The sequence below is a fragment of the Quercus lobata genome, chromosome 1 (assembly GCF_001633185.2).
Source record: "Quercus lobata isolate SW786 chromosome 1, ValleyOak3.0 Primary Assembly, whole genome shotgun sequence".
In the NCBI taxonomy this organism is placed as follows: Eukaryota; Viridiplantae; Streptophyta; class Magnoliopsida; order Fagales; family Fagaceae; genus Quercus; species Quercus lobata.
The window spans coordinates 16763289-16791089 of record NC_044904.1 but is presented as its reverse complement, the minus strand read 5'-3'; the positions used below and the strand labels follow the sequence as shown (position 1 = coordinate 16791089).

Here is a 27801-nt window from a genome sequence, read left to right as displayed (position 1 = left end):
AGAGAGTTCCTCGGATTGTGCCAAGGACAAACTTTCTTGTGCAAACCTGGTTCATTTATGTTTGATTGTCTTGGAAACTTATTATAACCAGTATCCCATTCACTTAATCCTAGTTCTTCTACCCACTCTCTACAAATTCATTGTTTTGGGCCTAGGATCAAATCCAGTCCTTACAGTATTAGTTGTTAATATGAATTATTCTTACATGTATTGATGTAATTGAAATATTTTTTTAGTTTATTTTAGTTTATTGACTTATATATATATATATATATATGTATGTATATATATAGACACACACATTGGGGTCAACGTTATTTATATTCATTGCAATCTCATTAGTGATGTATTGTATAAATTAATTACTTAAAATAATTGGACAATGCATAATTTTCTCCAAAAAATAAAAATTAAACATTCATAAAATTATAATTAACACATATTATTATTATGTACTTGTCAAATACCTAAATGATTATTGATTAAAGATAGGTTAATTTCTCAGTATTAGCACAATTTATCAAGTCTAATAAATATACTTTTTATAATACATATATTGAGTTATAAAGTAATTAATTTACATTTTAAATTATTTTATAGTACTCTTTTATATTACAATATATACTAGAAATATAGTGTGTATATAAAGAAGAAGAAAAAAAAAAACTTGTTATCATATTTTCTCCAGCCCCTTTAAGGACTAATAATGCTAAACTGCCACCGGGAGCCATTATACTTTTATTAAACTTTTTTGATTTTTTTAAATCCAATATGTAAATTCCAAAGGATTTGAAATGATAGGTGATCTCATATTAAACATGAACCAAATTTATCCCAACTATGAACAAGAGGGTCCTCTTTTTCACCTATCAACCAAGATCACCACGTTCCACACACCTACCACATTGTGAAGGCCAAAAAACAAACCGCATTAGTAAATGAAAGGGTAATTATTAATGCACAAACGATATTAAATATATAGTACACAATTTATTTTTAGGTAAACTATATATTTGTGTAGTTGCACGATTTTCCTGGCCCAAATTCGATTGATCAGGCCCTGGCCCAAAGCGCAACCCACAATAAATATTTGTAAAGGATGGGTCAAAGAACTTGGTCTCAGTGAGTCTATTCGGTCTAATGCATGGACAACATTGTTGCAGAAAATAAAAACACCAGAATGGATCTCTCACGTATAAGTTTATTTCTTTAGTTCCTCATACAGAATTTTTCGTCCCTTTCTCTAAGGGACTCCACTACATTATATAGTCCCCTTCTCTCATCTCAACCCTACACTTGTTGACCATCTAAGCACCTACTTGAGTGGCTGTCCCATCAGACGCCTTCATCTCTCCCCATGTGAGTTGCAGAGGTCAAGGCGGTACTGTTCAGGGGTCATTTCCTCATTAATGCAGCCAAGAGGGTGGTTGGGGCGCAATTAATGTGGTGGTAGCTCTCCATGGGATATTTTGGATTTTATTCATTTTATATGTTGGGAGGATGAGCTGAAGTGGCTGGGGAGAGTTCCTCGTCTGGGCTTCGTGATGTCCGAGGAGGAGTTACTCCTCGGACAGGTTTCCTTGGCGTTTATTGGGATTGAGTAATACTTCATACGTGGTTTCTCTTCGGGCAGGACGCTCCTCGGACGGGCCTGAATTTGGAATAGCCCATTATTTCTGGGCCGGGCCCCACATTAGCCCCTCAAAACTCCGGTTTCTATCTCCCTCCGAGGAGGAAAAAACGGGGTTTTGATATTTGGGAGAGGGTGGAAATAAGGAGAGCGTACAGCGCGCGTGCGAACCGTTACTTTTTGACGCGCTACAATTTACGAGGCGCGGCCATTAACTTCCGGAGGCGTTATGTTCCCTCATCCAACGGTGGGGCGTAGATCGAACGGCCATCGTTTTTTCTCGTATTTTTAGGCAGGAGTGATTTTTTCTCTCTCCTCCTGGGTATTTAAGACGTCAGAGGGGTTCAGTTCCTTCTTTTTATCTGCGTTTCATAAACCTTAGAGGCTTCCAGAGAACTCCATCGAACCCCAGAGATACACGAACACTTGCGTCCGTTACGCCATCGTAGCCGTTCTTGTGAAGCGTTTCGTCCACGAGAGATTCCCAGGCGCCTCAGTGAACGTTTTTGTGAAGGTACCTGTACATTTCGTTCATCTTGCTGTTTCAATTTCCTCCTCGGACTCTAAATTTTTTTTCTGAGTCTTTACTTTTGTTCTCCGGTTCAGTCCAGATGGGTAGATTTGAGAAATTAGTACACACCCCCGCCACTATGGAGGCCTTTAGGGCTAAATACCACATTCCCCCGAGGGTTGGGCTGCGGTACTGTCCTCTTGAAGGAATATTGACAGATAGGCGTGAGGGAGAAGTCGTTATCCCCATGATTGCTTTCATAGAGGGAGGGATGACACTTCCCATGCGTAGGATTACAAGGGAGTACTTGTTCAACCATAGGTTGACGCCGTACCAGTGTGCCCCGAATATGTTCAAGATACTAGGCTGTGTAGATGTCTTAAACGAGCAGATGAATCTAGGCCTCACTTGGCATGATGTGGTCCATCTGTATGAATGTCACCGCATCGGGGAGGATGGGTACTATCTTAAGTCTCGGAACGAGGATGTTAGGTTGATCTCCTGTCTCCCAATATCCAATAAGACCGTGAAGAATGACTTCCTTATTGCTTCTGGGGAGTGGTTTGACGGTATTCATTGTCCAACTCGGGCAGGAAACCCAGGTGCGGCGTTTTTAGGATCGGTCCTTTTTTCGGGGAAGGATTTAGTATTGGGGGGTTATCATATATATTTCTTTGTTTTCCCTGTTATTGGAAGATTTTGTGAACTGACCGTATTTTTCTTGGTCGTTTGCAGATAAGGCTCACGTTGCTCCTCGGATAAACTTTGTGAACGTGCCAGCGTTGAACTACCTTCTTAGGTCGGAGATCTACGTTTCCGAGGACGGGCAGTTGCGTGCTGCCCATCTAGTTCTGGGCTATCAACCTTTGAGCAGCGCTTTCCAGGCTATCGGTCACGCCATAAGGGCTGGTAGTCCGAGGTTGGCTAGAATTGACGTGTCCCGGGACGGGTTCTTAGCCGAACACGATCTGCCACCAGTTGTGTTGCCCGGTGTTAGAGATCCCTACCTGGCCGAGCAGTTACCTCCGCCGAACGAGCCCGGTGTTGCCGTTCATGCTGAAGAGGAGGCTGAATCATCTCGTCTTTCCCTTGAGGACGAAATAGACGAGTTTCACTTTGAGGAGGAAGTTCAGCAGACCCCCTTGGTGGAACTTTCCGATCCTGAAGGAGAGCGGGATCGACATTCTGCAGTAGGTGCCCCTCCCATTGTTATCTGCTTGAACGATACTTCGGACAAAGAGACACAGCCAATGGCAGGAAAGGGAAAATCCCTGAAGGAACTGATGGCCTCCCGAGGGAAAGGTCAGTCATCGAAAGGACCCTCCCCCTCAAAAGCCAAAGCCCTTCCTCCTGTGGTCCCTCAGGGCGTTTCCGAGCCTGGCCTTAAGGTTAATCCGGATTTGAAGAAGAAAAGGCCGGTTGACATCCCCGAGGAGGGTGAGGTGGTTGCTCAGCCGACCAAACAGCAAAAGACCACCCGTGCCCTAAGGAGCAGACGGGGCAGCTCCTCGGAAAGGCGGGACGAGGAGGACACTGCTGAGGTGCGCGCCACTCCACGCACATGGAGCCCCAAGTTGGAGCTGGATGGGGTTGCCATCCCCTATAACACCTCGGTCCGTGAGTACAACCGAGGCCGGGCTGGGTACGTGGCCGAGGCCCTAGAGCAGCCTCTGCTCCTTCCTCGAGATATGGAAGCTTATAGGCGATTCTCTCAGCCTGAGCTCTTCCTATCCCTCAAAAGGGATCTTGCGATGGTAAGCAATCCTTTCACTGTTTCATTGGTTTATTTGACCTTGTTTGATTAAAGTAGTCTTGTTTCTTTTGTAGATTACCCAGCAGGTATTTGTGGCTGAGGAATTTTGTCGTGGTAATAGCAACAGGGTTGAGGTCGAGAACCAAGCTCGGGCGGAGGTGGAGAAAGCCTTGGGGTCCCTCAAGCATGATCACGCCGAGCTCATGAATAAGTTCAAGGACTCGGAGAACCAGTGCAAATTTGCGGAGTCTTGTTTGAAGAATGCCGAGACTCAGGCAGAGGACCAGCGCAAAGAGCTGTTCACGACCCAGCTTAACCTTGCCACTGAGAAACAAGCGGTGCAAGACCTCAAAGTTGCACTGCGAAAAGTTGAGGACGAGCTGCAGCGGGTCAAAGAGGAGGCACAGCTGATCCGAGAGGCTACAGAGGCTGAGAAGAGTGCCGCTCGCCAGCTCGGGGCCGAAGAGACGGAGGCTAGGCTATCCGAGGAGATCCCCGAGGTATGCCGGGAGTATTGCAGCATCTCATGGGTTCGCGCCCTTGACGCCGCAGGAGTTTCTGCCGATTCGGCGCTGAAACAGCCCAAAAGCATCTTCTACCCTCCAGAGATCCGAGAGCGTCCTGAGGGTGCCCAAGCGATATCCGAGTAGGAACCGATGGAGCCTGAAGCCATCCCTGTGCCTGATATGGCGAAGGGTCCTGCCGGGGACTCTTCCATCGAGGTTCCTCCCCCTCAGCCCGAACAAGCAGAAGATCCCCCTACTAAGGCTTAGCTTTTCAGTTTCTTAGCTCTCTTTTTTTTTTTATGAGGGTCGTCCTAGTTTTTGATCATTTTGTAAGGACCTCTCTTTTTGATGAACTCGGCATACTAATATTAATATAAAGTGCTCGCTTTGCTTACTTGGAATGTATGTTAGTAACATTGTTTTTTGAACACTTGCAACGATGCGGATATGTGTGAACGGCAACAGAAAAATGGGTTTTTGAGCTGTCCACTTGTGGGTGGCAATGGTGCCAAACTGCGCGCCCGTGTTAGGATGATTTCCTTTAAGTAATAATCAACCAACCTATCATGAGTAATAATTTCCCCCAAGTCTGTGGTCCGAGGAACCATGCAGGACTTGGGTTCTGTTTAAAACTATGAGTAGTTGTTTTAAGTATTAATTTCCCCTTAGTCTGTGGTCCGTGGAGCCATGCAGAACTAGGTTCTGTTTAAAACTTATAAGAATCGTCATGAGTAATAATTTCCCCCAAGTCTGTGGTCCGAGGAGCCATGCAGGACTTGGGTTCTGTTTAAAACTATGAGTAGTTGTTTTAAGTATTAATTTCCCCTTAGTCTGTGGTCCGTGGAGCCATGCAGAACTAGGTTCTGTTTAAAACTTATAAGAATCGTCATGAGTGATAATTTCCCCCAAGTCTGTGGTCCGAGGAGCCATGCAGGACTTGGGTTCTGTTTAAAACTATGAGTAGTTGTTTTAAGTATTAATTTCCCCTTAGTCTGTGGTCCGTGGAGCCATGCAGAACTAGGTTCTGTTTAAAACTTATAAGAATCGTCATGAGTAATAATTTCCCCCAAGTCTGTGGTCCGAGGAGCCATGCAGGACTTGGGTTCTGTTTAAAACTATGAGTAGTTGTTTTAAGTATTAATTTCCCCTTAGTCTGTGGTCCGTGGAGCCATGCAGAACTAGGTTCTGTTTAAAACTTATAAGAATCGTCATGAGTAATAATTTCCCCCAAGTCTGTGGTCCGAGGAGCCATGCAGGACTTGGGTTCTGTTTAAAACTATGAGTAGTTGTTTTAAGTATTAATTTCCCCTTAGTCTGTGGTCCGTGGAGCCATGCAGAACTAGGTTCTGTTTAAAACTTATAAGAATCGTCATGAGTAATAATTTCCCCCAAGTCTGTGGTCCGAGGAGCCATGCAGGACTTGGATTCTGTTTAAAACTATGAGTAGTTGTTTTAGTAGGACGGCCAGTAGCGGACATTAATGAAAGAAAATGTATGCCAAACCATTCTCATTAATAACAATATCTTTTGAGGTTATTTACATTCCATGGTCGAGGTACAGCTTTTTCATCTAAATCTTCTAGGTAGTAGGCGCCTATTCCGGCCACAGACGTGACACGGTATGGCCCCTCCCAGTTGGGCCCCAACTTGCCCCAAGAGGGGTTTTTTACGCTCCCAAGAACCTTCCTCATCACAAGATCACCTGGACCCAGGGGCCGCAGTTTGACGTTAGCATCATACCCTTGTCTCAGCTTCTGGTGATAATGGGCCATATGAATCATAGCTTTTTCCCTTCTTTCTTCGGTTAAGTCTAGACTATGTTCTAGTAACTTATCGTTATTGCTTGGGGTAAACGATTTAGACCTCAATGTGGGAAAGTTGTTCTCGATGGGGAGTACGGCCTCAGCCCCCTTAAGTCATCGAGAAGGGAGTCTCACCGGTCGATCGTCGCGGCGTTGTCCGATAGGTCCATAAGACGTGGGGAAGTTCTTCTATCCATCTCCCCTTAGCCTCATCCAGTCTTTTCTTTAGTCCGCTCACTATGACCTTGTTCACGGCTTCGACCTGCACATTTCCTTGAGGGTAAGCGGGGGTGAAATAGCGGTTAATGATTCCAAACCCCTGGCAGTACTCCCTAAAGTTCTTACTATCGAATTGCAGACCATTGTCGGAAACGAGTGTGCGCGGAGTCCCGAAGCGGATGATGATGTTCTTCCAGATAAATTTTTGGGCGTCCACGTCCCTAATATTGGCCAAGGGTTCAGCTTCCACCCATTTAGTGAAGTAATCCGTTCCGACTATTATATATCGCTTGTTCCCCGCGGCTTTGGGGAAGGGTCCGACCAGATCAAGGCCCCATTGCGCGAACGGCCATGGACTAGAGAGGGGGTTGAGAACCCCTCCGGGTTGGTGAATATTCGGGGCGAATCTTTGGCACTGGTCGCACTTCTTAGCATATTCTTGGGCCTCTCTTTGCATGTTCGACCACCAATACCCCTGGGTAAGTGCCCTATGTGCTAACGACCTTCCTCCGGTATGACTTCCACAGATCCCCTCGTGTAACTCTTCAAGTAGAGATTCGGACTCTTCGGGGTGCACGCAGAGCAGGTACGGTCCAGAGTGGGAGCGCTGATATAGTTTGTAGTCTTCCGATAGCCAGAAACGAGGAGCATTCCTACGTATCTTCTCGGCTTCCAATTTCTCCTCTGGCAGGATGTCGTTTTGAAGGAAGTTTTTTATGGGGTCCATCCAGCTGCGACTCCTTCTGATCTGATGGACTCCGGCCGGGCTTCTGCAAATAAGACTTGCTTGGGCTAGGTCTTCGACCAGGATCATCCGCGGCAGATTATGTGCCGAAGACGTGGCGAGAGTGGCCAGCGAATCCGCGTGGGTGTTTACACTCCTGGAAATGTGCGTCAGATTGAAGGATTCAAAATTCGCTTGCAGCCTTTTAACCTGCCCCAGGTACTCTTGCATCCTAGTGTCTCGAGCTTCTAACTCACCCATCACTTGTCCGACTACCAGCCTGGAGTCCGAGAATGCTTCTATTACTCTTCCGCCCAGCCTTTGAACCATCGTCATTCCCTGGAGTAAGGCTTCGTATTCGGCTTCATTGTTGGTAGCCGAGAATCCGAGCCTCAGTGATTTTTCAATGACGGCACCATCCGGGGATATTAAAACTATCCCCACTCCGGACCCTCTTTGGTTGGCTGCGCCATCGACGTAGACGTTCCAGTGCATGGTCTTTGTTGAAATCGCACCAACCGATTTTCCATCCATGTCTTTCTCCTCAGTTATTGTTTCTACAGAGGGCTCGGCAAACTCCGCCACCAAGTCTGCGAGAACCTGTCCTTTGATGGAGGATCGGGGCATGTATTTAATATCAAAGGCCCCCAAAAGTGCGCTCCACATGGCGATCCTTCCGGTGTAGTCAGCGCTTCGGAGCACTGCTCTAAGGGGAAGCTGAGTCAGAACGATGACCGTATGCGCCTGAAAGTAGTGAGGAAACTTCCGGGTCGCGTGCACTATCGCCAAAATTGCCTTCTCTAAAGGAAGGTACCGCACCTCGGCCTCATGTAATGATTTGCTCACATAGTAAACCGGACGCTGCACCCCATTATCATCACGTATCAGTACCAAGCTTACGGCATGAGGAGCCACCGCGATATATGCAAACAGCACCTCATCTGTCTCAGGGCTAGACATGATGGGTGGTCGGGACAGGTAGTCCTTAAGCTGTTGGAAAGCCTGAGCGCAATCCTCCGACCATTCGAACCCTTTCCATTTGTTTATCAGAAGGTAGAAAGGTCGACATCGGTCCGCCGATCGTGATATGAACTGGTTTAGTGCCGCAATCATGCCAGTGAGCTTCTGCACTTCCTTCGGATTCCGAGGAGACTGTAGGTTGTTGATGGCTTTGATTTGGTCGGGGCTTACCTCTATTCCCCTGTGGGTGACCATGTACCCGAGGAATTTCCCAGACCCGACCCCGAATGAGCATTTGGAAGCGTTCAGCCGCAGCCGGTGTTCCCTTAGGATAGCGAAGATCGTTCCGAGGTCTTTCACGTGCTCGGAAACCCTTTTACTCTTCACAACCATATCGTCTATATAGATCTCAATGATCCTGCCCAGCTGTGGCTCGAACATTCGGGTCATCATCCTTTGGTAGGTTGAGCCAGCGTTCTTCAGTCCGAAAGGCATTACCTTATAGTGATAATTTCCGATGGGTGTCATGAAAGCCGTCTTCTCTTGGTCTTCCGACGCGAGGGGTATCTGGTGATATCCCTGGAAAGCATCCAGGAAACTCATTCGGGGGTGGCCTGCGGTTGCGTCCACTAATCTGTCAATTCGAGGCAGGGGGAATGGGTCTTTTGGGCAGGCCTTGTTTAGGTCCGTGAAATCCACGCAGACCCTCCATTTACCTGTCTTCTTCTTCACCACCACAGTGTTTGCCAACCATTCAGGGTAAAAGACTTCTTTAATAGCCCCCGCTCTTTTTAGTTTTGCCACTTCGTCTCTTACGGCGCTTGCATGTTCCTTTGAAGGGCGTCGGGGTGGCTGCTTCTTTGGAGTGGCAGAGGGGTTGACGTTCAGGTGGTGGCAAATAAGGCTAGGATCAACGCCCGGGGCATCGTAGGCGTCCCATGCAAACACATCGATATTTCCTCTGAGGAATCCGACCAGTTCCTCTTTCTCTTGAGGAGACAACTCAGAGCCGACCTGAAAAAACTTCTCCGAATCGCTGTTGACAGCAACCTTGTCTAAACTTTCACACCTTATCTCCTCGGCTAGTCCATCGTCTTGCCCTGCCGAGGCGGTTGATTGCTATAAACTTTCAGGGGTCGAGGGCTCGGCATGAGGCCGATGTAAGACGGCAGCCAACGTACACTGCCTGGATACGGCCTGATCTCCTCGGATCTCTTCTACTTGCCCTCTGGATGGGTACTTCACTTTTTGGTGAAGTGTGGAGGTCACGGCCTCAAGGGCATGGATCCACGGCCTTGCAACTATCGCGGTGTAGGGTGAATATGCGTCGACCACAATAAAATTCACCTCCACCACTTCAGCCCTGGTCTGCACGGATAGTCGGATTTGTCCTTTCGGCGTAACCATTCTTCCCTCAAAGCTGAGGAGAGGGGAATCATAAGCCGCCAAATCTTCTGGCTTCAGGTTCAGCCCCTTGTATAGATCAGGGTACATTATCTCTACCGCACTTCCCGAATCCACTAGCACCCTTTTTACATCAAAACCCCCAATCCTTAGCGTGACCACCAAGGCATCATCGTGAGGTTGAATAGTCCCTCTCTTATCCTCGTCCGAGAACCCCAGTATCAAGGAGCTTCCCTTTTTTGACCTTTTGTATTCCCTTTGCCTGCCCTCGGAGGGGAGCCGATCAACAGCCAGCACCCTAGGGATGGGTGGCCCCGCTCTTCCCGGTGTAGCGAGGATGACGTGTATCGTCCCGATGGGGGGCCTTAAGGTCACGTCCTTTCGAGGCTCTTGTGATGCCTGGCCGGGATGGCCACTCGATGGGTGCAATAGGTGACGTAACTTTCCTTCTCGGACCAACTGATCTAGGTGATTCCACAAATTCCTGCAGTCCTCAGTAGTGTGCCCATGGTCTTGATGGTAATGGCAATACAGGTTTTGGTTACGTTTAGAGGGTTCTCCAGCCATCTTTCCCGGCCACCTGAAATAGGGCTCATTCCTTACTTTCTCCAATACCTGCTGCACTGGCTCTCTGAATATGGCATTTACTGTTTGCGGGTTATTCTGCCCGGCTTGTCGCGAAAAGTCTCTCCTCGGCTGACCATGGTTGTGCCGTTCCGACCTGAAATCATTTGATTTGGGGTGGATAACCTTCTCCTTTCCCTTCCCTTGCAGCTGATCTTCCTCCACCCTTTTATACTTGTCTATTCTATCCTTCAGCTGATCAACGTTGGCTACCGGTTTACCAGTAAGGGATTTCCTCAGGCCATGGTCGGTGGGTAGGCCGCTTTTGAATGTGCTGATAGCGACAGCATCATGATTATCATCCAGGTCATTATATACTTCCCAGTATCTATCGGAGTATGCTTTCAGAGTCTCTCCCTCGTGCATTGACAAGGACAATAGCGAACCGAGGGGCCTGGGGACTCTGGTGTTGGTGATAAAGCGGGAGCGAAAATCCCGAGTGAGCTGTTTGTAAGAGCTTACGGAATTTGTCTTCAGGCCGTTGAACCACCTCATCGCCATTGACCCCAAGCTGGACGGGAAGATTTTATACATGAGGGCTTCGTTTTGCGAGTAGATCGCCATCTTTTGGTTAAATTGGCTCACATGCTCTACCGGGTCTGATTGACCGCTATAGATGGCGAAGGCTGGTTGGTTGAACCGTCGGGGCAGCTTAGCCCCTTCAATTCTATTCGTGAAGGGGGACCTTGAAACCTGATCCAACGCCTTCTTCATGGCGTCGTTTCCCGACCCCTTGCCAGATGTGCTCTCATACTTCCGCACAGGGCGCGGTTCCTTTTCGTAGGTAAAGGTTTCACTTGGGGGGGTCCTTGATCTCTGCCTGTAGCTCATATCCTCAGCATTGGAAGATTCGCCTAAGTCAGAGGGAGATTGTCTTCGCCGCGCGCGTCTTAACTCCCTTTTTAGGTTATCTATCTCTTGCTGCATGGCCTGGTGACTATTTCGCCTCTAGGACACGTGACTTCCTATCTGAGTGTGACTCTGGTTTGTCCGTATAGTATTCACACTTCCCTCACGATCTCCCCTGTGGCCGGGGTTGATGGGGTTATTTTGCCTCTGGGACTCGATGGGTTGTGTCCGTTGGGAGTCAGCCTGGTGAGGATTCTCCTGGTGCGGACCTAGTTCTGCCATGCCTGACCGTTGTGCTAGTTGATGCTCTAGTTCTTCCCACAGACGGCGCCAATTGTAGTTGCATGATTTTCCTAGCCCAAATTCGATTGATCAGGCCCTGGCCCAAAGCGCAACCCACAATAAATATTTGTAGAGGATGGGTCAAAGAACTTGGTCTCAGTGAGTCTATTCGGTCTAATGCATGGACAACATTGTTGCAGAAAATAAAAACACCAGAATGGATCTCTCACGTATAAATTTATTTCTTTAGTTCCTCATACAGAATTTTTCGTCCCTTTCTCTAAGGGACTCCACTACATTATATAGTCCCCTTCTCTCATCTCAACCCTACACTTGTTGACCATCTAAGCACCTACTTGAGTGGCTGTCCCATCAGACGCCTTCATCTCTCCCCATGTGAGTTGCAGAGGCCAAGGCGGTACTGTTCAGGGGTCATTTCCTTATTAATGCGGCCAAGAGAGTGGTTGGGGCGCAATTAATGTGGTGGTAGCTCTCCATGGGATATTTTGGATTTTATTCATTTTATATGTTGGGAGGATGAGCTAAAGTGGCAGGGGAGAGTTCCTCGTCTGGGCTTCGTGATGTCCGAGGAGGAGTTACTCCTCGGACAGGTTTCCTTGGCGTTTATTGGGATTGAGTAATGCTTCATACGTGGTTTCTCTTCGGGCAGGACGCTCCTCGGACGGGCCTGAATTTGGAATAGCCCATTATTTCTGGGCCGGGCCCCACAATTTGATTTTTATCTTTTATAACATATTTCAATTTAATCCCTAACTTTTTAATTGTATAAATTTGGTTCCTAACTTTATAGTACCTTGTCAATTTAGTCTCTGATGTTATTTATTAGATGGAAATTGATAACATGATAAACAGCCAAAATAAAAAATTAGTTTTTAGAAATAAATTGAGGTTGAGTCTCAATCTCTCTCTCCACAAGTTAATAGACATCTTAATTTGGTTAACATGTGAAGCTTATAAAGTAAACTAGTTACTAACTCGTGCTATACATGGAAAAACTTTTAAAAGTGAGATTTGAGAGAAATTATTTACAAAATTATGGTATTAGAATGTATTACAATTCATGTAATATAAGTACCCTCTCAAATAAATACTTAATAAACACTTTTTCTACATATTTTATAACACTATTAATGTGCATTCGGGATAAGCTAAATTTTTCAGCCTATCTCCACTTTCAGCTTATTTTTACTATTATTCATGGGTTTCATTGCACTTTTTGATACTATTCAGAGGTCTCACTGTACTATTCAGCTTATTTTTTAACTTTTTTTTTTTTTTTACACTTTCAATAAAAAAATTTTTATTTCAACTAAATAAGCAATTTCAAACAGACATTTAGGATCCATTTGGATATAACTGATTTTACTGAAAACACTATAACAAAATAATTTTTAAATATGTGAATATTGCCATGAGATCCATTTTTAATATTTTTTCTGAATAAAGTGATTGTGGATCCAGTAAACAGTGCATAAACAGTGTACTTTGTTTCCTAAAAGCTGAAATGCGTGCATCAAAAAAAAAAAAAAAACGCAAAACACCATACGCAGGAAAATAATTCCTATCCAAACATATACTTAGTCATGTAAATTTTCAGTTAAGTTCATATATTACCGTGCAGAGAAGTGCATAATAGTTGCCTATCTAACTTCTTAGGATCTATGCATAGCCATATATTTCTTTATACATTGTTATATATTCTACTTAAACACAATCTATATAAGTAGGAAATTGTCTAAAATCAAACTAAATTAACCACTGTTTTTTTTGGAGAGAAAGAACCTCTGATATTAATGAATTGACTATAAAATAATATTAAATTCTTGGCCAATCACATTGACCATCAATCAATTAATTATAACTTGTTTCATGACCGTATTTAACAAAAAGAGAGGAATTACTAATAGCAAATTTCATAATTTAAATCAAAAATCAAATCTACATTATGCATAGTAATTTAAAAAAATCAAAACCAAATACTTTTCACAAACTTCAACAACAAATCTGTTTCTTAAATAAATAAATAAAAACTTCAACAACAAATCTTACAAACCTCAAAACTTCACAGTTCATTAACATATTCTAATATAAAAATTGATAAGTAAAAGTGTAGAGATTTTTTTTTTTTTTTTAATCATCTATACTTCTATACTATTTATAAGAGAATTCTCCTCTTTGAACCAGACTTTTATGTGATTCAAAAATACCTTCATTAACAAAGGGTAACTTCTCTTAGAAATAGAGTCATAAATGTTAAATAACAAATTTTATTTTGAATTCAAAAAGAAAACACCTAAAATTTAGGATTTTTTTTTCTTTCACATTCATCTTTTTATTCCCTTAAATTTAGCTTTTTTTCTTCCTTTTTCATCCAAATAAAAGTAAAACACCCCCAATTTTAAAAAATAAAAAACTAAAAGAACTACTAAAATTTAGCCTTCTTTCCCCCCACTTTCATTTTGTTTTTCCTATCCAAACTTTTCTCTTTATCACCCACATTACTTCATTGGATTGATTTTGAGCATTATAAGTTGTGGCTACTTTCAAATTATAGATAATACCGTAATTACCCATAATTGACATTTGTCAAGCTTTCTCTCAGGGTCGGGGACTTAAGTTGTAAAAGGGTATAAAATGAGATGTTACACCCTAAACCAATGACCCCACCGCTTGTATATCCCTATGGGGATGATACACTCTTAGTAATTATTAAATTAATTTATCTTATTAATGGTTAGGATAGTTTTTTTTTTTTTTAAGTTTCAAGAGTTTAAAAACCATAGTGACTAAAATTCTATTTATCTTATTAATTGTTATGATAGTTAAATTTATGTAATTATTATCTAAGTTTCAAGAAATTTAGCTAAGAGTCTCAATTAGCAATTTACCACCTCCTAGCGTTTCAAACAGAGACTACACATGATTCAAATTCCCCCTTCTATCATTATTGAATTATCAACAAAATTCAAAAAAAAAATTATAATTCTATTTCAACTAAAATTCAAGAACCACAAATTTCAAGAAATTAAGTTTTTTTTTTTAAAAGATCTAAACTAATTTGTCTTATTAATTTTTAGGATAGCTTAGCTCAACTAAAACTCTACTACTTAAGTTTCAACAATTTAAAAAATTATACTTATATTGAAATTCTATCTATCTTAATAGTTGTCAAGAGTCTTATAATTTTTTTTTTTTTTTATACAAAATAGAATTCTACTCTAACCTAATCTAAGTGTATATATGTGTGAAACTCCCTCTTGGAGAATTGAACCCTAATTCTTAATCCTCACACCCCACAAGCATTTATACTTGTGGAGTGACCACTGCACCGTCTTATAACTTAATTGACACCTTCATGTATGTAGGGGAAAAAAACTTTGAGTTAATGGGTTCACTAACTATCTCAAAAAAAGAAATCTTAAATGATAGGAATTTAATTTAAGTAAAAGTAAATTTTAAGAAATTTATAATTCTACTCCAAACTAAAATTTTATTGCCACAAATTTCAAGAAATTTAAAATAAAATTTAATACTATTTATTTTAATCATCTGACCTAATTTTTTTTTTTTGGTAATACCAATTTTTATATTTTAATATCTTATTAAATATTAATTATTACTCGACAACATCATGATTTGATTATCCTAATTTTATATTGTTAAGATTAGCATCAACGCCCTTTATCCAACCGCTCAATCTTCTCAAGTTACTTCAAAAACAAAACATCGTGTTAAATACAAGTATCCATGAGGTCCAGTGCCTTGGGGTCTACTCCTTCCTCCTCAGTATTATACCTTTCTTTGAATTTGGTCTCTGCCTCTCTACTGCCTTAATAAACATTAATATTTTGCCACAACAAAACTGCTCGCATGATCATACCTCGCTCTCCTCAGCATGGAAGCAAATCACAATTCACAAAAACTATACAAACAATTCATTTTTATGAATCATTCTAAAATTGCTTGCTTTTTTCTTTTTTGATGGGTTGGTTTAAATTAGGTGGGAAGTTTTGGAGGGTGATCTGATTGATGTGATTACTGTTAATGTACATGATCATGATGGCCCTTGAACACAAAGGTATGTGCTTTTTTAATGTTTCATGGAGTTTTTGTTTGTATTTACTTTTTCTCTCGCCGCTGGGTCATGCCTTGTGGTACAGTTTTGATGGGATCCTAAAGGTTGAGACTTTCATGTGGTACGTTGGTATTTAGATTCTATGATGTGATAGAAAAAATGGGTTTTGGATTTTATAGTTATATTTTTCTACCCATTTGACTTATGTGACCAGTCTGTTCAGGGCATTGTGGACCCAAGTGGAGTTTTTTGTTTTTGTTTTGTTTAGTTTGGTGTAAGAATTTTTGGGTTGTGTTCAATTTGTGCTATAATGCTGAAATCACTAAAAAGTTTGAGCATTAGAGAAGAAACACACGAAGATTTGGTTTTGCAGCTGCCATGTTAATTACTGGGAGTAGTGTAAGGCCGTCTAGCAATCACCTCTTCCAAATTCTGCAGAAACGGTGTCCTTGTGCCTTGGGTACAGTACAACCATGTTAATTTACATCATATTCTTTGTTGTTTGATATCTCTACAATGACACTATGGACTTGGTTTTCTGGGTAGGACTGTATAGCACAAGAATATGCACCTTTTTCTGTGTAGATGTTGATGTGATATTACAGTTTAGGAGTATTCTATCTATCTATTATTAATTTTTAAAATCAAGATTTCAGATGGTTGATGATTTTGACTAGTCTGTTGATGAGTCCATGGACTTGAAACTATACATGGAGTGAAAGTTTGTAATTAAAACAGGTTATTATTTTTTGGAATACAAAACAGGTTATTGTTTGGATAATCCTTTTGAATCTTAGCCTCTTAGGATTTTGAATAATTATAGACAAAGAATGATTTATGGAATTGGACTTTTAGTCAGACCATGGCTTGGGGAAGTGTTAGAGATTCCCTAATTCCATTGGTCATTGTGGCATGAGTCTCTACCGTCATTATGTGTAGTTTCACTGTGGATGTGTTTTCTCATGTATACGATTGATAGCAGAGAGATGAATAAAGGGCATCCCTTTCTTTGACTGCTTAGCTATCTCAAACAAAATATAGAATGCGAGCAGCTGAGAGCCAATTTTAACAATTGTACATTCTTGGGGATTCCTCCCCTTATATGCAAATTATTATGTTGAGGTCCATCACTAGCTGAAAATTCTTTGAAAGCCTGCCTTTCGATATCTCAATTAAAAAAAAAAATGTATGGTTGGTTGTAGGTGCTCTATGAATAACTGAAACTTCTAGTGAAGGGAAAGTAATAACAGAGGTTTTAATAGGATTTTGAAGTTGGTAGAGCTTAATTTTATAGGAGTTGGAATGGTTTTCATTTAGTATTCGTGTGAAGCTCCTTGTGGATCAACTGGATTTTATTTTAGTGAAATGAGGGCCACATACATATATTTTAGTGGTGTGACAATGAAGTGACACTTGTTACAACCTAATGCCACATGATCAATCTTTTTGCTCAAGTATGCTGAACCAAAAGTTACGGTAATTGGAATTCAACTTGCAGTAATCAGATACGAAGATCTAGTTGACATCAGTATTTGGTCCTACCCCTGGCCAGATCCTGATGAAAGAGAGAGAGAGAGAGACAGAGAAGAGGAATCTAGGCAATGGTCAAGTATCAAAATGTTTGTTTTGAATATTTGTTGTTGCTCTGGATTTTAACAGGATCTTAACTTTGCATTTGAGTCCCCTTAATTGGTTAGGGTCCACTGTAGCTAAGTATAAAAATGGAAAGACTGCAGTCTTGCATCACGGTTTAAAAAAAAAAGAAAAAAAAAAAAAAGGAAGATTGTAGTCACTTATTGTCTGAAATATATGATTGCTAATTTAGTATTAAGAGGAGAGGTGTATCTTGTGATTATAATGGATACAATGTTCAATTGTATTTGATGTCACTTAACTGGGGTCAACCTTAAACAAGAAATAGAGATATTACCACAGCCTCTTTTATTACTCACCTATCTTCAATGTTCCTATACCAATGCCTAATGTCTTGCAAAACTCCCTACCAACTATGTCCCTCTTTTCCAACATTGAAGTATATTAAAATTGGAGTTTGCTTGTGAAAAATAAAATTGACTACTTTTCTATGCTTGCTCCTTTATTATCTTAATATGAATATTCTTGGCACTGTTTCATTTAAGCAATGTCTCGTTGAGGAGTTATTTGATTAGTTGTACCTTTTTGTGACAGAAACAATGCAAAATTACTCTGAGGCATACATGAGTTGCCTCTGGAGCAAGACATTACCATACAAGCTGCAATATAATAGGAAATTTGTGGAAGGTTCCCCTCAGGCTAATGATGAAATCAGTAGGCACTCAGGAGTTGGTTTCACAGAACCTGACAGGTCATTCCACGCCCCGCTCTTTGTGCCTCCTAATGAAGGTTATTATAGACCAATTCACCTACAAGACTTTTATGTTTGGTCTGCTTTTCATGCCAACGCTCAAATGGCACAAAAGAACCCGTTTTATGCGCTTGAAAGCCATTTTTATCCCATGAATCACGAGCACAATTTTCCTATGTATGATCGACTTGAACCTGTGCCCTTCAGGATGTCATCACAAGGTTACCAACCAGGTTTTCAATTCCAAGAGTTCCAATATTTCGTGGTCATAGATTTTGAGGCAACCTGTGACAAAGAGAAATACCCACACCCCCAGGAGATTATTGAGTTCCCATCTGTAATAGTAAACAGTATGACTGGCCAACTGGAAGATTGTTTTCAAATTTATGTGCGGCCTACGTGCAATCAACTTTTAAGTGATTTCTGCAAGGAGCTTACTGGCATTCAGCAAGCACAAGTATGTTTAAATTTAATCTCATGATCTTTCTTCCAGCTTTTTGTCTCAATCAAAGGACAGCCTGTAACATATTCTAAAAAGATTTGTAATTTGTAAAGAAGGGTGGAAGAATACCTGATTGTCACCAGCCTAACCTGCAAACCCTGCACCTTATCTTTCACTGGCCATTCTTGCTGCAAGCTCTCTGCCTTCACCTTTCTGACTAGTTGATAGAATTAGCAATCTGATTTTGTTACTGACCCAGTACATACTTTACTGCCTCATTCCTGAAAAATCACTATTCTAGTTGGGTAAAGCTTTGATGCGCTATTTTACATATTGCATGCAATATGGGCTTGTTTGGTTTGGAATTTTCTAAGAATAATCGTTTATCTGATCTGATTGTGATTTTATTGATTAACTGGTTAAAAAATTTTAATTTTAATTTTATTTGAATTAGGCTAACATTATTTTGAGATATGAAAATGGATTAATCATTTTAAGATTTAATCTACTTGAAAAATATAAACCAAACAGGCCATACATATATCACAATGTCTGATTTAGATGTGTTCTATGGTTATAATTCTTGTTGCATTATTGAGATGAAAATATAACAAGTTTACTACAGTTATAGAATTAAATTAGCATTTTTCAAGGAGTATAATGATTTTACTATGTCTTACATTGTTAGATATTTTATCTTTATAGTGGACATTGTGAGAAAAACTGCAATTTCCATGCTTGCTAAAGTCCAATTTTATATAGTATTTTATTTTGCATGTCATTTGGATCTTACCAATATGACTGCTTTATAAGTTTTGCCAGTGAGCTGTGGCTCAAATGACACTTCCTCAAAAAATAAAAATAAAAAGTTGATGGAGGGTGAGGTCGTGAATTCAAAACCCATTAAATGCATATGTAACTTGCCAATCATAAAGGGAAAAAAGATTGCTTTATAGTCTTCAGTTGGACATGACTTTGAAGGTTAAAATTATGTCTATGATGAAGTCGAATTTTGGAAAATTAGGAACATATCAAAGAGCTCTCTCTCTCTCTCTCCTACTTCATTTTGTTTGCAAACCCGCTTCTTTTAAATATTGAGAAGCTTGGAAGATCACATTGCATCATCTCCCCCTACCCTCTTCCTTTTTCTTTCTTTCTTCTCTTCTTACAACTCCTTCCTCTTCATAAATTTCTGAATCTTCTACTTTTATTCCCCATGTTACTAGTCCATCGTTAGTTTGAATCCTCCACCCTTTGGGGCCAATACTTAAAAAAACTTTTACTTGTTCATCTAGGTTACTTCAATTCTTATTGAGAAGCAAGTTAGTACAATACATAGGATATGAGGTGGTGAGTTTCAGCCACAAGTAGTTGAAAAGTTTGAAAATTTTATTGAAGAAGTTTCAAATTCCAAATTTGAAAAAAGCTGCTTTAGAATCTCAACTTAGTTTAATTGAATAATCGCATGTGATTGATAGTGCATATCTATTTTATTACTCAATCGAAGTTTGAGACGCATTGTTTCACTCAATCACCTTGAAAAGCAAAAAGAAAGAAAACATATGTGAAAAAGATTAAAATGTTTTAACATTCTCCAAAATGTCTTGCTAAGGGAATGGGGAGATGCAATTCATGTGAAACTTAAGGTCAAGTTTCCTTCTTCCATGGGGAGAATGATCTCACCGCATGTTGTATCATTTTGTTCTTTGTTGATACACACACACACTAATTATTGTAATGATTGTTAAAACTAAGGCCTCAAATGGTTACATCTGGAAGATTTATTAGATGCATTCTCTTACTAGGTTAAGACAAGGATATTAGTAAAAAAGGAGAAAAGAACAGAAGAACAGGATTACAAAATATTGAGGAAAATGTGATAGGAAAAGACCAAAGCCTTAACTATACTTCTTTTGGTTAGTTGAGTTGTTTTCGACCATTTAGTTCCATCAAGGGCCATATGCTTTGTGTTATTCTTGGCTACTACATCCTTTCTCATTGCCTCTACCTGTGTGTGTGTTTTTCCAGTATTCATCCCTTTTGGTGCCTTCAACTTGATTTGAAGCTTACCTTTCTGGTTTTGTGGTACAATATAAAAATGGTGCAGATAAAGAGTGAGATATTTGTATCAGTATCTTAAGAAACATGGGCTAGAGAAAGATGAATTTGATTAGAGGAGCTGAGGGAGTATATCCATGTTTTATGTAAACGTCCATGCAGTACAGCTGGTGATGGTGTTATTATCACTGTGCACCTTGTTAAGGTGAATGGTATGATGAAGATAACGGTGCAGAGCTGTTGAGTTTATAGCAGAGGGCTTAGGGTTGTGTCCTAGGACCACCTTTGGGATTAGGATTTTGGTGGTTACTTTTCAGATTATGATGATGTATTGGGGGTCATGAGGGTCAATGTGGAACTGACATATTAGTATTTCTAGCTGGCTTTGATTTGCAATTGATATACAATATTAGCAGTATATGCATGTGGCAATCCTTCACCACTTTAGGTCCAGTTGAGCAAGGGCAAGGTTAATGGCAATTTTAGTGTACATGTAAGTATAGCTTGTTAATAATTTCTATATGCTCAAAATAATGAAAATCATTTTTGAGCAATAATTCCTACTTGTAGAAATATGTTTTAGATTATATAACAAACGGTGCATTCTGGTGTTCATTAATATATGTATATATATAATGAACTGAACTTAGGTAGGGCTTTTTGATCAAGTGGCATTTCATGCTTAAATCACAAACAAAGTGAACCAAGTTTTATCATAATTTTGATAGAATTCAAAGGAGTTTTTTGGGCTTGGAAGAGAACCAGTAGGATTTACATGGTGCTATTTTTCAATTCCTCTCTCTTGAAGAAAAAAAATTATGATAAAAAATAAGTATTCATTTGGTGCTCGTTTAATATGTGTTTTCTTTAAATAAAATTTTTATCGCTTACCAAAAGTTCATTTCTTTTTTTTTTTTTTTTTTTCAGTATTATATTTTAAAATTAACAGTTAATCTAGATATATTTGTTTATTTATTTGTTCATTGGATATTGTCAACGTAATCCATCATTGCTTCGCTGAATCAATTATTCAATTTTTCTATTTATTTGTTCATTGGATATTGTCAACGAAATCCATCATTGCTTTGCTGAATCAATTATTCAATTTTTCTGAAGCACTATAGACATGAAGCTTGTCAATATTCACACTGATCTGGTGGTTCCAGGTAGACAAAGGTGTTCTTCTGAGTGAAGCTCTACTTTTGCATGACAAGTGGCTTGAGGGGAAAGGGATTAAACATACCAACTTTGCTGTAGTTACATGGTCAAATTGGGATTGTCAGGTAATGTTGGAATCTGAGTGCAGATTAAAGAGGATCCGCAAACCACCATATTTCAACAGGTAGCTGATTTAAAAGTTTTATAAAATTAAAAAATTGAAACAAAATTTAACTGCTTCCTTTTCTATCAGATTGTTTGGGCTTCTTTTGAGATTAGCTTTTTCCGTCCGTGCATATAATACATTATTTAAAAAAAATTGGTGGTGAGATGAAATTTCTCATAATAATTAAGTGATGACATGCTAGAGATAATTTGATTTGTTGATATCCAAGTGGGCTAATTTAATTGTGTGGGAAATAAAATTTTATGGTTCAGTTTCATAGATGTTCAAATGCTCTCCACGAAAATGTCTTCGTCTTTATTGTAGGGATATCTGTATATAATTTCTTCAGTACTTCTGTAGACAAGAAAACTGATAGCAAGCAAGACGACTACTTGTTACTCTTATACTTTATTGATGAGAGAAATATGTTTCTCACAACTTTAATCTTTACAGCAACAAAAAATTCTCTCTGCTAATATAGTTATAAATATATTCTTTATGGTGTACTTTTAGTACTATTACTCTCCTGTGCCCAACTGCAGTGTCTGGGTGTGAAATGGGACAATGTATAATGAAGAAGAAAGAATATCATTTTACGTAACTGCCCATGGGCGCACCACTTTTATTGAGTGTCTTGGTTGATTCTCTGAATGCATAAGTGTTTTGACTTTTTTGAATGGTGACAATCATATTGTGACTTCTCACAAAAGAAAACAAAAGACAATCAATATAGGATAGAAGTATGAAGGAAGTGAGATTGATGTTTTCTCTCCCCAGGGATCCTGTTTTCTTTTTGTTTTGACCATTAAAAGATGGGCATTGCAGTGAAATAGTGACAATAGGGTGTAAAAGCACCTATATGGCATACTAACATGCACTGCCATTTCTGTACAGCCTTTTCTTTGGATTATGCCAATATTGATGTTCATTCTTGTTTTTCTCTCAAGCTGTGGTTTTATTTGGAGAATCAAATTCTTAGATATATATAATACATTGACAGTTGAATGAGTTTATTTTTCCTTGTTTGCATTATTGCTAGATGGATCAACCTGAGGGTCCCATTTCACAAGGTATTTGGTGCGGTTAAATGTAACCTAAAAGAGGCTGTTCAGCTGGCTGGCCTGGTATGGGAAGGCCGTGCTCACTGTGGCCTAGATGATGCTAAGAACACCGCTCGTCTGCTTGCCAATCTAATGCACCGTGGACTTAGGTTTGCCATAACTGACTCATTGATGTGGCATTCTGCAAATTTCCCGTTCTCAATGCAGCCGGATCATCAATCTGGTGTTCCTCAGCAATCCTTTAGAATTAAGCACCCATCACTGCCTTTCATCCAAGGTCACCCTTCCCAGGTTGACCCCAGCAAAGAGCGAGGTGTGTTCTGCTATTGTGGGGTGAAAAGTAGCAAACAAATGATTCAAAAACCAGAGCCAAAGCATGGAAGCTGCTTCTTTGTGTGTGGTAATTGGACTACCACTAGAGGAGCCCGATGTTCTTATTTCGAATGGGCTACCCCTGACTCAAAATGAAAAAGGGTTGCGATCCTTTTTCGAAGAAAATAAAAGACAACAGGAAATTACCAACAAAAAAAAACAAAAAAAAAAGAAGAAGAAGAAGAAGGAATTGGATTAGAAAGGAGATAGATAGATGGTCTCCTAAGGAAGTAAATTAGCCTTGACTACTTCAAGAGATAGCTGCTTCTTTCAGTACATATTTACAAGCCTTGAAAGGTGTCTCTTCTCAGTTCCTCTTAAGAAGTCTAGTAAGGAAAGTTAACTCTAACTTGTAAAGTTGACTTCTTATTGATTAAAAAGAAGTGGGAAAAAATGGTATAGCAATTTTTTCATTGGAGATTGAGAAAGCTTTTACCATGCTGGGACATGGGGTTTGACTATCTAAAATAATCCTTGAGATACTTGCTTAATGCTTTTGACTGAATGGGAATGAGCAATCATTGATTGCCTGTTTTCCTCTCTGCTGTGTTTATTTTGTTTGTGCATTTTGCAATTCCAGTATTTGATATTTATTTCATTTATTCATTTATATTTTTACTAATTATGATAATATTGATTCATTTGGATTTGTCATAAAATGAATCAAATTTTAATCAATATATTCATCAAATAAATTTTTTAAATAAAAAATCAAATTTCAGAATAGGAAAAAATGTGAATCTTTTTAACACAGATAAAAGAAAAATAAAAATTTATAAAAAGAGGGGGAAAGCTCCACACCTCTGTGTTTTGAAACGGAAAAACAATATGGGTTAATATTTAAAAAATGGTTTAAAAAAAATTATTTTTAAAGAACAAATGCATACTACAAACAAGATGTTTAATGATTTTTTGTCCCAAAATGAAAACAAAAACTTCAGGATATATTGTCCATTTTGCCTCCCAGTGTTTAATTTTAAATTATTAGATGTAGGACCTTAGATTGTTGGTTAGGATATGAGGATATCACACTGCTTACATCTATCAAATGCAAAATTACAATATTTCATGAAAAGTATTGAAATGTCAACTTTGACCCCATTTGACCATTTGATAAGAGTAATGAGATATTGAAGAGAAATTCCCTTCGTCTGCACTAATTATATGTTCAAATTGGTTTTGAATCGTGAGATATCACAAATGAAATTGTTGATCCATATATTGTCTTTTTATTTTATTTTTATTTTTTAATACTAAGTGTCGAAAAGTTCGAAAGGTCAACCTAAGGTCAAACAATGTTAGATTTGGACAAATGATATATTATTAAAAAATAACATAACAATTTTCAATTTGAAGGGATCCAACCCAAGGACCAAAATTCCAAAAGATTTGTTTGAACTCACAAAAATAAGGAAAGTGAGATTTTCATTTAAAAAGCATTTAAAGGTGTCAAGACTTTCATACTATGGTGACTTATAGGATAAGAATCTCTAAGCTACAAACTCAGTAATAATAATAAAAATTGGTGTCATAAGCTTTCCAATGATACATACTTTGAGTAGAAAGGAAAAACCTGTTTGGTAGTAGCTTTCAAGTATTGTTGTTTAAAATGATGCAAAAATTGTGGTTTAAAAAGTAATGTGAAAATACACGTTTAAAGTAGTCATAGTGCAAAAAATATGTTTGGTACCATGTTTCAAACAATATATTTTAAAATGTGAAAAAATATAATTATGTGTTTCACTTTTGTATGTGTATGTATGTATTTTTTTTTTTTTTTAAGTGGTAACTTTCTGACATGTATAATTATTTTATTAATATTTATTAGAGGAGGATAGGAATATGAAAGAGAAGGGAGGAAAAGAAAGAAAGAAAAAAAAATGAGGTGTGCACGAGAGAGAGAGAGTTATGTTGGGTCTCACACTTTTCTAAATATTTACAAAAGTGCCATTAAGTAATATTATTTGAAAATTTAAAACTGGTAGGAGAAGTTTTCTAAATTTAGTGTTTAAACACTCTAAAATGATAAACGTAACTCAAACACTCTTAAATGAAATTCCTTACCAAACGCATTGTTTTTTTAGGAGTCCACAGTTTTTAATGTTTAAACACGGAAAACTATTATTTAAACTACCTCTTATAGTCTTATATCTCATGAGACAAGCTAACATGGGGTGCCAATTTCCAATTACCCAAACTTTGTGTCATTGGAAATTATATACTTCATGAACTTTCTAATGACGCTAAGAACAGAGAACCTACAAAACGAAGTTCAAGAATGTAATGATTAAATGTCTAGAGGATACAAGCATATCAAGAGTTTCAACTTCAGAAGTCACAACTTTACGCATAGATGTCTAAATCACTCGATTTTAGCATCATTAGAAAGAATTCTTCATGAAATTTCTAATGACAAAATTAACACACAAAATGGAGATTCGGAAGACTACCAAAAAAAACTTTTCAAAGTTGATTGCACAAATGGAGGTCATAACACAAAAAAGGGAAACATAATATCAAATGGTTTGTGGTGTAGTGAGGATTTGAATTAAGATCCATTATCTAATACTAAACAAAAAAAATTCTTTCTCTCTTCTGTGTTCATATATTTATTCTGGGATAAGATGAGTTTCGGAATTAGGAAAAGATGCAAGTCTATAGAAGATAGCACTATATTTTTCATGTCTAAAAACTTGCCCTGCAAGACTGGGTCTGAATGTCTTCAAGGCTTCACCTTGTATCTATAATGCTGAAGATGTTCCTGAATGCGGTGAAAGTGGGATGTCATTTTGTTTGATAGCGGAGATAATGAAATGTTAGAGCATTCGTATCAGTTCATATAACATTTTTTTTTTTTTTTGTTTATTTTAGATTAAGAGCCTTTTTTTTTTTTATACAATCACTTAAAAAAAAAAAAAAAACTCACATCAAATTATCTATTTTACATTTTATTTCATTATAATATTAATTTTTCTTAATTTTTTAATTGTTTATCTTTCTTCACTCATAACAATCATCATTTACTCTTTTCTTTCATTCTTGGAATATGTAAAAAAAGAATAAAAAACTATATGCAAAATGAATAGTATTAGTGTCAATTTATATGATTACTATGGCAGTTTTGCAAATTTACACATTTTTAACTTGACTGTGTAAATGGTTTTGAGACTTTTTTTTTTTTTTTTTTTTTAGAATCAATTCGAGGAACATTTTATTACGAAAGGAGAAAACTTCTGTCAAGAGTTACACAATCTGTCACATCCCTATGGATGTCTTCTATCCAAACTTGTGGTTCGTACAAGTATTTTGCTAACTTGGCAAGCTTGTCAGCTACTCTATTTCCATTCCACCGAACATGAGAGAAAGACACACTTCTCAAACTTGTGGTTAGCCAACGTGAGTCCTCAATGATGTGGTCAAAAGCTGTCATACAGGTTGAGTCCGAAACAAGGTGGCTGTAAATGATCTCGGAGTCGACCTCAAAGATTACGTCTTGTAGACCAAGCTCGATGGAGAAGGAGATAGCTTTCCTGCAAGCCAGAGCTTCCACATCTTCTACTGTGGATGGAAGTAGAATGCACTCCGACAGCGCTGCAATCACCATACCTTCAGAGTCTCTTATCACCACTCCAATGCCTACTAAGTCCGTGTCCTGGAAAATCGCACCATCGTTGTTGGCTTTGAATTGAGGTGGTTGGGGGGGGGGGGGGTAACCAATGCGCTGGGTGCACCACCAATCTTTGCTGCACTGGGAAGTCTTAGGCTGCATGGAATTTTTGTAGGCGTTCCACCGCATCAGCATATAACTTCTCCAAAGGCACCGTGACCTCACCCATTCGCTTTGAATTCCTATTATGCCAAATACCCCAAGCAATGTAGGCAAATGTCTCTGCCAAATGCGGTGATTTCTGAGCAAGTATACCTTGACATAAGTCACGGAAACTTGCCAATTTTTCAGCCAAAAAAGGTCTACACCACACCAGCTCCCACCAAACGTTCTTCACCTCTATGCAGTCCCAAGGGCATGGATTGTGTCCTCTGTTTCACAGCCACAGCGGTCACACAGAGAGTTTGCTATGATGTTCCTCTTCATTAAATTCAGTTTTGTTGGAAGAGAATCATTTGCTGCCCGCCAGAGGAAATGCCTTATTTTGTTTGGCAGATTAAGGGCCCAAATATCTAACCAAAAATGCTTTTTATCCGCTGAATTTGAAGGACCTAGTGCTTTCATTTCTGCTTCTTTTTGAAGGAGCTGATATGCTGACTTGGTTGAATAAACTCCCTTGCTTGTTGCTGTCCAGATGAGTCTATCTTCCGCATGCGTGGAACTCAGTGGTAGGCCGAGAATTGCAGCTGCTTCATGGGGCACAAATTCATTCTATATTCGATCTTCAATCCATCTCCCATTTTCTTCATCAATGAGGGCACACACCCGTGCATTATTGGGCAGGTTTTTTTTATGGTGAAACCACCCGGCTTGAGTGCACATCCGGCAGCCATTTATCACCATGAATCAAGACTGACCTCTCATCCCCTATTCTCCATCTCGCCCCCAACCTCACAACCTTACAAGCTTTAAGAATGCTTTGCCAAGCATAGGATCCCTTCACTCACTCCCTCATCTAGGATAGAGCAATTAGGGAAGTATTTTGATTTAAAGACCTTATAGAAGAGAAAGTCTTTTTTATGAAGCAATCGCCATACTTGTTTCCCCAACATTGCTAAATTGAAATTTTCAATATCCTAAAAACCTAACCCCCCTTGGCACTTCGGTTTACACAAATTTTTTCAAGCCACCCAATGTGTTTTCCGCCCCTCCCCTTTATAGCCCCACCAAAAC

At 39.3% G+C, this 27801-nt stretch overlaps 1 protein-coding gene across 2 annotated transcripts; it reads left to right on the top strand.

Moving 5' to 3' along the window:
- The first annotated feature begins 15021 nt into the window (after positions 1 to 15021).
- LOC115981289 lies at positions 15022 to 23503 on the top strand. Of its 2 annotated transcripts, none has more exons than XM_031103454.1 (4): positions 15022 to 15363; positions 17548 to 18161; positions 21371 to 21546; positions 22568 to 23503. In XM_031103454.1, exons 1-4 carry the CDS (start codon positions 15330 to 15332, stop codon positions 23055 to 23057), a joined length of 1314 nt encoding a protein of 437 aa, XP_030959314.1. In that variant the 5' UTR covers positions 15022 to 15329; the 3' UTR covers positions 23058 to 23503. The 2 variants fall into 2 exon arrangements, with proteins under 2 accessions (XP_030959314.1, XP_030959311.1); XM_031103451.1 differs by lacking the exon at positions 15022 to 15363 and adding an exon at positions 15383 to 15820.
- Positions 23504 to 27801: the final 4298 nt, after the last annotated feature.